Source organism: Sinocyclocheilus grahami, unplaced genomic scaffold, assembly GCF_001515645.1.
Source record: "Sinocyclocheilus grahami isolate Dianchi unplaced genomic scaffold, SAMN03320097.WGS_v1.1 scaffold55.1, whole genome shotgun sequence".
Classification (NCBI taxonomy): Eukaryota; Metazoa; Chordata; class Actinopteri; order Cypriniformes; family Cyprinidae; genus Sinocyclocheilus; species Sinocyclocheilus grahami.
This window is the reverse complement of record NW_015505234.1, coordinates 2,354,147-2,366,055: the sequence shown is the minus strand read 5'-3', so window position 1 is coordinate 2,366,055 and position 11,909 is coordinate 2,354,147. Positions and strand designations below refer to the sequence as shown.

At 39.3% G+C, this 11,909-nt stretch overlaps 1 protein-coding gene across 1 annotated transcript in view; it reads right to left on the bottom strand.

Annotated features, from left to right (window-relative positions):
* Positions 1-11,508, bottom strand: part of LOC107583870 (uncharacterized) — a 15,961-nt gene extending 4,453 nt beyond the window's left edge. Inside the window, 2 exon segments of the mRNA XM_016270223.1 lie at positions 1,148-4,058; positions 11,503-11,508. Of these exon segments, the coding sequence (XP_016125709.1) occupies positions 1,148-4,058; positions 11,503-11,508 (2,917 nt within the window).
* Positions 11,509-11,909: the final 401 nt, after the last annotated feature.

Here is an 11,909-nt window from a genome sequence, read left to right as displayed (position 1 = left end):
AAACCGATTTCAAATCAATTTAATTTAAAAAAAAAAACGATTAATCGAAAAATACTTTTGCCCATCCCTAATCCTAGGCGTATATGACTTTCTTCTTTCAGACGAATCCAGTCGGAGTTATATAAAAAATGGTCCTGGCTATTCCAAGCTCTATCATTGCAGTCAGCGGGTGTTGTAGTTGAACAGTCCACAAGTCCTCAAATAAAGCTTGCGCATTCATAATAAAATGTACCGCAGACGGCTCCGGCGGATGAATAAAGGCCCCCTGTAGCGAATCTATGTGTTTTAGTAAGAAAAATATCCATATTTCAAACGTAATAAACACTTCCAACCCCTCAGAGGACCTCAGATGATGCCAACCCTGAAACAACATACAGAACTACCACATTTTGCTATAAGTTTGATTGCATCATATAATAATTGCTGTTAATATTATTCGTCGTCTGTTTTATTACGTCTTATATTGATTTTTCCGTTCTGCTGGTTCGTCTGGTCAGTGGAGAACTGGCCCCCCGACTGAGCCTGGTTTCTCCCAAGGTTTTTTCTCCATTCTGTCACCGATGGAGTTTTGGTTCCTTGCCGCTGTCGCCTCTGGCTTGCTTAGTTGGGGACACTTCATTTCCAGCATTATCGTTGACATAATTGCAAAGATATTATTTAAACTGAGCTGGATGTTGACATCACTGAATTCAATGATGAACTGTCTTTAACTGAAAAATGAGTGTTTACTATTGTCATTTTGCATTATTGACACTATTTTCCTAATTAATGCTGTTCAGTTGCTTTATCACAATCTGTATTGTTAAAAGCGCTATATAAATAAAGGTGACTTGACTTGACTTGACCTAGGATGCTTCGAGGGTAAGTAAAACACAAGCTAATTTTCATTTTTGGGTGAACTAACCCTTTAAGGTTAGTGTTACTTGGCAACAAAGATAATCTAAATGTAAAAATGTAAATTAGTTTTAATTTAATATCCAACAATTAAATATCTCATATTGACTAATATGATAAATAAATTAAAAAAAACATTGATTTTGGCCATTAACTGATATGATAGCAATATTTTGTGCATCCATACGATTTATGAAACAGTTCAAAACTTAATGGGTCTTATGCTAATAATAGTTAATCATGCAGTACTCACCAAGGAACTTGCAGACACTGGCATGGTAGAGAAGGTTGAGGACATCAGGGTATATATCTGGCAGATGTTTAAGAGACAGAAGTCTCCGGAGTTTGGAAGAGAAGGCCTTTCTGTGGAGCTGAGTCAGCTGCCTCTCCTCTGAGAGGGTGGTGGGCCTGAGCTCCAGCCGATGCTCTTGCAGGACCTGGTCTATGAATGCACCTTGAATCTGAGGAAACAGCACCTCTTTGACCACCAACATGGGAATGAACACCGCACCAGCCCTCATGACATGAGGAAAGGGACATTCGCGGCTTTCAACATACTTTTGAAGTTGGCAGAGCACTTTTTTAAGAGCCACCTCCATCTCATCACCTTTCAGCCACACTTCCCTCATTTTCGACCCCAAGAGACAAGACACCTTCTGATCTTTGCCTGATTCTTGAAGGCCCAGTCTGCATAACCAGTCCCTGAGCTCCTGACATGGGGTTTGATTAACGTAGAAGTATATGAGTCTACAGAGAGACTGATGAAGCTCTATAAACTGATGACGGGCATGTTTGCTGCTACATATAATTGGCTTGGCCTCCAGTGGAGACCGAGGAACCTCAACGGGTTGGGTTACTGGAGCTTTAAGGACCTCAGGGATGACTATTTTAAAATTGGCCAATTTAAGGCAATGAAGTGGGATTTTAGAGAAGGAGAATTTAGTCAATGGAGGGGGCGCTGGAGGTGTTGAGGGCAATGTAGGAACTGGAATGGAGTCCATGTTGTCTTTCACAGCATTCTCAGTCTTGCATGTGGCTGAAGATTCAGACTTTTCTAATAAGGAAGGATTGCGTTCTTCTTCAAAGTCACTCTTTACTACAACATGACAAGGAAGAGAGTCAGATATACTTGTGTCTAGCTCCCCTTGCTCTTTTTTTACCTCAGAATTGTCCGCCTGATGATTCATCTCCTCAGCAATGCTCACTTTCATTTCCGACTGACAAGCCACTTCATCTGGATCCAGTTTTTCTTTTTTGATCTTTACAGTAGCTGGCATTTCAACTGGACCTTCACTGTTAGCTGGTGACATTTGGGTGTCTTGTTTCAAGCTGAGGTCCCTTTCACCTGAATTTGGTTCTAGATCACAGTTTTGAATTTCCGGGTCTTGTTTAAACCGTGTCGCCTTAGGCTGTGGCTTTAAACTTTTTGAATTCCCTAGTGAAGACAACATGCCTGTAGCTTCGAAATAGACTTTATAAGGAGCCAAGCTAAAAACTTTATTAATAACTGGCATGGGTGGGGAGGACGGTGACTGAGGCTCGTTATCTGACAACTCATGGGTTGAGTCAATCTTTTGCTTTTTACTGGCCATGTCTGTTTCAAGTTCCTCTTTGGGCCTTTTAGCTAATACATCTTTGTTGGATGGATCTGAAACACAATGTCTTATCTTAAGTTCATCTTCACGGGATTTTGTGGGAAATTCTTTGGAACTGCCTACAAGAAAGCCAATTTCAGACATCTCTGAGTGTTCAAGGGTAGTGGTGTTACTGAAATGTCTGTAGTGGGCCAGAGTAGGATGAAAAGCCTCAGAAGTTCCAGACTGTCTATAAAGTTCCCGAGGGGAGTCGGGTGTCTGCACCCTTCGTAAAGAAAAATCAAGTGGTCGCTCTGATTGATGCATTGGGAAAGGTGGATGTGGCCGATCGTGCATGGATGCTTGGTTACTACTAAAATGCACCACATATGGATGATAAATAGGATATTTTGGTACCATCGGATGGTGTGGGGGGACAACAGAGCAGGACGGTGACATTAAGTCAGCTCGAGGTGAATGGAATTGACCCATATGATGATGCTGACCATGCTCATCTGTGATAACGTTGGGATCTGCTCGGTAAGCCTCATGGTGACTCTTAGAGTAATAGACACTGGGACATGGAGCAATTGATGTGTATTTAGATATGTGAGGATGATCCTGATATACTTTTGAAGGAACTCCAAGGTGTGCCAATGTCCTTGGGTCATAAGTATGGGAAAGACCCTTGTATATCTGTGCGGGAATAGGGGCACGTTGGCAGTACTCTGGTGTGGAACCAATAAATGGTTGTGCAGTGTTGTAAGTATAGCTTGGTTCCATTAAAGAAAGTGACCTTCTGGGTTCGTTTGATCTGATACCATGGTAACTCTGGGCCTTTCCATCCTTTATACCCTCCGCACCATGCTCTAACTGCAAAATCCTCTGTTGCGCCAATGCCTCCTGGCCCTTTTTATGCAGATAGGCCAAGCGGCTAAAATGAGCAGCCCATTCGTCACCATATATGCGAGGGGACATCCTTTGTGTTCCATGTTCCACACCATAGTTATGCCCTGCGGTGCATCCACGCTCAGTGCAGCAGGGACTATGACCGTATACCGGTTTTGGAATAGCCAACCCAACACAGCTTTCCGCATCTGATCTTCCAATGTGACCCTTGGGAACTGCCACTGGTGAGATGACCCCAGCCGCCCTGGGACTGTGCTGTCTGGGATTGCTGGCATAATAGGCCAACCTCTGCTTCGCTGCCAACTCTTGAGGTACAGCACAGCGTCCACCACCAGCATCCACAGGGAAAGACACTTTATCAGATCTATAAACGGTTGGAACTGTAATTGACCCTTCAGTGACCGATGAGTGAATCCACGGGCTCGGCCCCTTTCTCACGCAGGTTTTTGAAGGGCCCCATGGAGAAGGAAAGTCAAGTGTGTCTTTTCCACCAAGAGAGTATGGGAAATAAGCTCTGCTGACTTTGTCATAGGAATAGTGTGGTAGGTTGTCGGCTTTAGGGAGCCCAGTGGGGACTACAGTGCCAATGCCACCTTCCATATTACTTTGAACAAGAGGGTCGATGCAGCTCCTTCCCTGCTTACTGCTCATCTTAGACTCCTGGGATCTGGCTTGACCCAGCTAAATCATAGCTATACAAGAAAATAAGAAGAGCAAAAACACTTTTTGAGATTATATGTTATAAGGAAATAAGAGATATCAATACTGTACAATCATTTGAATTAAATATTTATACAAACAGTCACCCAGCTTCACCTCTGTGGTTTATTTATCTACTTAGCAATACCTTCCTTTCTGTGGTTTTGTCAAAACACAGTTGCCTGACTTTACAGTTCTTTATTCTATTTCCACAAATACCATGTGACAGGTTCCTCCAAACATTAGGAAGAAATGTGTGAGCGGTAACCACAACAACAAGAAACACACAACAGTGGGTGCACCATACTTCCTTTGCGTGCAAGAGCATCTTGCAGTTTGGTAAATTACATCAAAGTTAATCAGATGTGAATACGTACAAATGTTCCAACTGTCACATGCATTTTGAATTCAGTTAGGACAGAAGAAAAGATAATTAAAAAAAAGAATATATGCATGAATATGTATACACACACACTCACATATATTTTAATCTTTTTTATTTTTAATCAATTACTCTTACTGGACTTTTACTATTAATAATATTGTTTTTGTATCTTTGGTTACACATTTTGACATATACATGTAATTTCATATGTACATCTCTTAAAGGGTTAGTTCACCCAAAAATGAAAAATAGCCCATAAATTACTTACCCTCAAGTCATCCTTGGTGTATATGACTTTCTTCTTTCAGACGAATCCAGTCGGAGTTATATAAAAAATTGTCTTTGATCTTTCAAGCTGTTTCATGGCACTCTGCGGGTGTTGCACGCTTCAGTCCAAAACAAGTTAAATAAAAAGTGCCCATCCATAAAAAAAAAAAAGTGTCTCACATGGCTCCGGGGGGTGAACAAAGGCCTTCTGTAGCGAATCAATGCGTTTTTGTAAGAAAAATATCCATATTAAAAACGTAATAATCACGTTAATGTAGCTTGCGCTCACTGTTGTAAAGGGAAGCAGTTCCGGGCTGATGACGTATGGAGGTCGGCTTTGCGTATGCCCCACTCAGAAGTGACGCATGCGGAAATGCAGCGGAGAGATCACAACAAAACGACGGTCACTAATTAGAAGTACAAAACGAGGATTTGTAAAGAAGAATGTTGGAGGATTTCGATATAAGCCAAGAGGATGCTGGTTTTCCTTTGCTAAAGTACAGAAACGTTGCTTTCTTTGCTCCTGTTAACAAACGTTGGTTTTCACGTAGTCTCAGCCTCAGCCTCAGACGTCACGCCCACGGACCGTTGGCTACACATTTGATGCATATGGGACACAAAAGTGGAAACACTTCAGGGGTGTCGAAGTCGTCATCGGATTGGTTGAATTCTACAGGATTTCCGGGAGACGTGTGTGGCGTGTTCTTTAACATTCCGCCTGGAAACAAAGATGCAGTGACGCCAAACCCCCTCACGAAAGAAGAAAGCCGTTGTGTTTACAACTTTGTCGACGAGCGCTTATCAGGATCAACTAAACGCTGGAGTTTCAAAAGTATGTGAAATATTTAAAGTTTGTGGCATAGAATCTTTAAAATACGTCCGAGAGTTTTACACAACGTTACACACTGTTATTGTGGCGACATTTCCACGCCCCGAAGCTTGCCGCTGAATGAAACGAACTGTGATTGGTTGTTTGATATGTCGGTCAAACGGCCTCATGGGCGGGCCTTGGCCAATGAAAGCTGCCATGAATTCCAGCCCTTCAGCCGTCAGTCTGAAGGTCTGGCTACGCGAGACGAGTTTTCACGAGACTCACTGGCGCATGCGCAACGTCGACCTCAGAGGTCATCTGCCCGGAACTGCTTCCCTTTACAACAGTGAGCGCAAGCTACATTAAAGTGATTATTACGTTTTGAATATGGATATTTTTCTTACAAATACGCATCGATTCGCTACAGAAGGCCTTTGTTCACCCCCCGGAGCCATTTGAGGCACTTTTTTATGGATGGGCGCTTTTTATTTAACTTGTTTTGGACTGAAGCATGCAACACCTGCTGAGTGCCATGAAAAGGCTTGAAAGATCAAATACAATTTTAAATATAACTCCGACTGGATTCGTCTGAAAGAAGAAAGTCAAATACACCTAGGATGACTTGAGGGCAAGTAATTTATGGGCTAATTTTCATTTTGGGGTGAACTAACCCTTTAATACACTTTCTCTCTGCATTACTTTATATTTTTATAATATAAAATGTATAAAATGAAACTTGTAGATTTTTATAAAACTCAATCTACACCATTTTAAAGGGTTTCACTTAGAGGGGAGGTGTACTCATTCCCTCTGGTGATGTTCCCTAATGAGCAAAGAGAGCATAATGAAGCTCACAGGAGGGCAACACTAGGCTTGACAGTGGCAGTGAAAGAGGATTTAAGTGGTTTATCAGTGGTGAAGACAGTCAGTCCCCAGATGAGGCGACCCAGAGGTTTAAAAGTGATGAAACAACCCCCAACATCTTTCAGCATACTGTGGCCGTGTGTCAAAACCTAGTGAGCAGCCTTCCTACCCTGTTGAAAAAACCAGCATATGCTGGTTAGGTATGTTTTGATGCTGGGATGCTAGTTTAGGCTGGTCCTTTGCTGGTTTAGGCTGGTCCTTTGCTGGTTTAGGCTGGTCCTTTGCTGGTTTAGGCTGGTCCTTTGCTGGTTTAGGCTGGTCCTTTTGCTGGTTTAGGCTGGTCCTTTTGCTGGTTTAAGCTGGTCCTTTTGCTGGTTTAAGCTGGTCCTTTTGCTGGTCCTTTTGCTGGTTTATGCTGGTCCTTTTGCTGGTTTATGCTGGTCCTTTGCTGGTTTAAGCTGGTCCTTTGCCAGCACATGACCAGCATAAACCAGCAAAGGACCAGCTTAAACCAGCAAAGGACCAGCTTAAACCAGCAAGGGACCATCTTAAACCAGCATCCCAGCCTCAAAACATACCTAACCAGCATATGCTGGTTTTTTCAACAGGGTAGTCAGCACTTGTGAGCATCATAAAGTCGTGCAACATTTGGAACACGCACAAATATGCTGCACGTGCCTATGATGCCAGTGCAACAGAAGCGACTGAAACTTCTAAACAGTTATCACGTGTTATCAAAAGTATAGATTAAGATTATACAACGTGACGCACACATCGTTATTGCACGATGATAAATTCAGGACAATACTCTATTGTGCGCGCGAGGCGAACATGCAAATTTACAAACGCAAATCCGAGTAAAGAAAAAATACCATTTGAGAGACGTTTTGAGTATTTTGGTACACTTCCGTCAACATTAACCTTAGCTAAAAGTTTTATTACACACGTCTGTGAAACGAAAGTGACAAAGCCTCCTGAGCCCGAGATATATGTAGAATATTTATCGTAATTCAGCATACATTTAAATAACCTATGTTTTTAACGTTGTTACTTCGGATGGTAATGTTTATCATCCTCATCATCATCTCAAGCAGAAACGTGGTCTCATACTCCAACGACAAACTTTAAACCTGTGCCAAATACAGTTATCAACTTTCATCTATGTATTGATCATGTCTCTTCGCCAATCTTCGACAACAAGTTTAAGTTCAAATCATCCCTAAAACAACTTTTGTTTATGCGGCAACACTCACCTCATCCACTGAGATTCCTATCCGATCGCACCAATCCATGACAACCGAAACAGTTTGGAAGCGGATGAAGTATTATACCAGAGAATAGAGAGACATGCTTTAAAACCGCTGCTTATTTTCCGAAAGGTTATTATTTCGCATTGCCAGTCGAAGTATGTCGGAGGCAGCACGTCTAGCCAATCGGAGGGCGACAAGGAAAAGAGGGCGGGGCTTCAATGCACAGGCGGTAGCAGTTAAACCAAGCGCGATGTACATTATTTACATGAAAATTGTAACTTAAAATAACGTTTTAATCCGTATGGTATATACTTTTTATTAAATAGCACATTTCTATTATGTAGAATACCCTGGAAACAGTATGAATGAAATCAGGAAATTGATCTCATTTAGGCTTCGCTGCTGGCCTCTGTGATTTATAGGCTACTGTATGTTTCACTTCAGCATCTTCTGCACCAGTCATCAAGTAGTACAGTGATTTAAGTGAAGCACCCAACTGTACTCATTGGTTATACAGGTTGAAGAGAGAGTTGGAAGTGTGATTGTTAGATTTAGCATTGGTTGCACTTGCACTGAATAAAAGAAGCAAAGTTTTAGACAAATTTGCTATTACAGAATGTTAGGGGGTACTGAGGGGGTACTACTGAGGTACTGTATTCTAATGTATAGAATACATTATATTCTTATTAAACATTTTTTAGAATAGATCATTTGATCAGCAAAACAAATTGAGTGCAAATTTTAACTGGAAAATTAACATTAATTTCAGAATGTCTTGGTATTCAGTGTCACGCTTGGTTTTAACACAACCTCACACGTTTGTGACAAACCTAATGACTTGTTCTCCAGCATGATTTGAGAATGATTCAAAGAGCATCTTGTGCTTCACTGGGAGCAAATACATCTGAGTGTCTGTACAAAGAAGTGCCATGATCAATACCATAATTTCGAACTGAAAAAAAAGAGCTGAATATTCTTTCTTCTTCATTTAATTTAATAAATAAATAAAAAACAATACAAAAAATATACAAAAATATTTGTTTTACATCATTTAAAATCCCAAATCTCTTTTCCAGTAAAAAAAACAAAAAACCCCAGTGCTTCAGTATATTTCTTGCTACACTGGGAAATATGATAAAAGTGCTGCAGATGTATTGCTTTTTGGTGATTTGCAGTCACTAAAACGGTATAAATTAACATTGGTTTTAACAGGAAACAATGTACTAATTAAAAAAAGGTGTCAGACAGTGCCTTAACAGCTATAAACTAGAATCAGCATATCCTGTAGGCCTGCAGCATATGTGGTTTGTGATGTTTGAAAAGCCTGTTCACCCATATCTGCGTGGAAATATCACCAACTGTTAGTTTAAGCTGGCATGAAAATCTTGTGATAGCAAAATCTTGGCTTGGTTGCTCAACTGAAAAAGGAATAGTACTTAGACAGACTCCTTTGTCAAGCTTCTCCAAACAATTATGTCACTCATGGAAGATGTAAAATACCAGTCAATACTTGAGATTGACATAGAAACTGACCAACATCTCTGACCATTTACATTTCTTTTCTTCTTCTTTGCAAAATAATATCCAAAACACAGAGATCCAGAAATCAAAATAACATTTTATTGATAAAAAGCAACAATGCTGAGATGTCAGCTGTTCATCTGAATTGCCTCATTTCTAACCCTCATTTTTTTTAAATACATTTCTGTTATCAGTGATAGCCATTTTTTTCTCTCTTACACTTCTCTTGTTTTCCACAATTAATTATCCACCCTCTTGGCATTTTTCTAATTGTGGAATTCTGCCAGTTGGTCCATTTTTAAAAATAACCTATTATTTCACATTCCCCAGAGACTTATACATTTCATATTAACCAATGGGATGGTTTAATAATCATTTGCTTGCAACATACAGCTCTCAGCCTTTTCATTGTGACTCTCACCTTTATACACAGTATAGGCCATGCAGCCTTTAAAATGTTTCTGGCTTTCATAATACCCAGAGACTACTTCTACAAATGATTGTTTCTTATATGTTTATTAAAAATATTCCATCAGTTTCTACAACAGACGCAGAAACTGGAATATATGGAATATACTTCTATAATACCTTCATTGAATTAGAGACTGGTACATGTACAAACACTGATAAACATTTAGTAAACAGTGGACTTATAATGTCCTAGTTTGGCCTGCACTGGCTCTACAATGTTTTACATGAGTAATAATAAAAACACACCATATGAGTAATCTATTCAGTGTGTGGAATTATGATTATAAACCCATAATTAATATGAAGAGGTGTGTTTGTTTGTATATGCCATTCAGTTTAAGGCAGCTGTTTGATTTATGTAACATACTCAAGTTCACTAAGCCTCATTATTCTAACTGGTAATACAGATATGTTATGCATAAAGTTTATTTACTCTGAGGCTTGTATGGAATGGTTACTAACCTCATGACATTATATCTGATGTTATATCTTCTCTGCTGGATTTATGTTTGTTCAGTAAACTACTGTTGGTGCAAAAGTCAACACTGAGAAGAAAAAAAAAGCAGAGGGATACCTTAGTGGAAGAGTAAAGCAGATGATGCAGCAACACTCTCTAACTAACAGGTCTTTGTCTTTCATCTTGGAAACGATCTAGAAACACATTTATACCCTTCTGAACACTGGCATCCTTCCACATTTCTGTTCTGTTTAGAGGAATAGACTTCCCTTTTTATCTATCCTGAGACACAGATGTTTCCAGTCATCATGCTTATCCTGACAAAATTTCAGAACAATAGATCATGTTGGCCTAAAAAGAATGTAGATATAAGAAAATGAAACTGGAAATCAGCTATCATGATTCTCCCATGACCAGGAATGACACAACAATGCCTAAAAAAAGAGTCTTCAAACTGACCCAAACTAAAGGTTCAAGAGTTGGACACTTATGTATCACCATAAATTAGAGAAGTCGTAACTAAGTGCAGAGGCTTACTGCTCATGTTTTCCTTCACAAAGTTACTGATTTGCAACTAGCCCATCACCCCCTGTTAGGACTCATAACAGTGCTGATAGGTAGTCCAAACATTGCCGGAGGGAATGATAATACCATTTCAATGTTTGCACTGAAGGGTTCTTATGTTGGGAAGTTGGTGCAGCTACAGTCAGACTGATGGGAGTATTGAATGTAATAGTCTTTATTATAAAAAATGCACAATAAAAGTGCCTTTAATAAAGGTGTGTGTGTGTGTGTGTGCGTGTGAATTGAATAAACCATGTTTAGTAAAATAAATAAATAAATAAAAATGTGCATTCATCGTTCTAAAAGAACACATTATTCTCCATGAATGCACATTTTTATTTTTATTTTTATTTTTTTTAACTGAATGTGGGTAGAGGAATCCAGAAAATTGTGAAAACTGCATTGTTACATTTATTTTATAATACTGCTGTTGTTTTGTGCATTGAGCCTTTTTTTAATCTTATATATATATTTAAATATATTTTCTAGACTCTCAGAAATAAAGGTACAATAGCTGTCACTTGGGTGGTAACTTTTTAAAAGGTACTAATATCAAAGACTATAGAATACAATAATAAATAAATTTTGCTAATATGTACGATTTAGGTATGTACACTTTGGGTACTAATATTTAAGGTACTAATATGCACCCTTTTGGGGTAAATAAGTTACAAAAGTTTACCTTCTGAAAGGGTACTGCCCCAGTGACAGCTTTTGTACCTTTTTTTTAGCCTTATTTTTGACTCTTGGAAAGTTAGAATTGAACACATAACAATCATAATCTTTTAAAGAGACAGATCACCTAAAAATTTTAACTTCTGTTGTCATTTACTTACCCTCATGCCTTCACAAACTTGTATGACTTTCTTTCTTCTGTGGAACGCAATATAAGATACTGAAAAATGTTTTCACTTTTATGTCCATACAATGAAAGGCAATGGGGTCGGATGCAGTTTTGACTTTCATTGTAAGTATACTTGTCTTTTATGGGTGCAAAATGTTTTCTGGATATAGCATGAATTGCTAATACGTTTATGCACTTCCAATCCATCTAGATCTGCAGGAGATCTGCTGGAAATATTTGATGCTCACCAAGATTCCAGCTATTTGTGGAAGAAAAATTTGTTTTATTGATTTTGCATGATTTTATTCATATGCTTATGGAACATTGTGTAATGCCTGCTTTACTTAGAACTGCTTTGAAGTCAGAATGAGATATGGTTTGGGACAAGGGGTTTGTGTA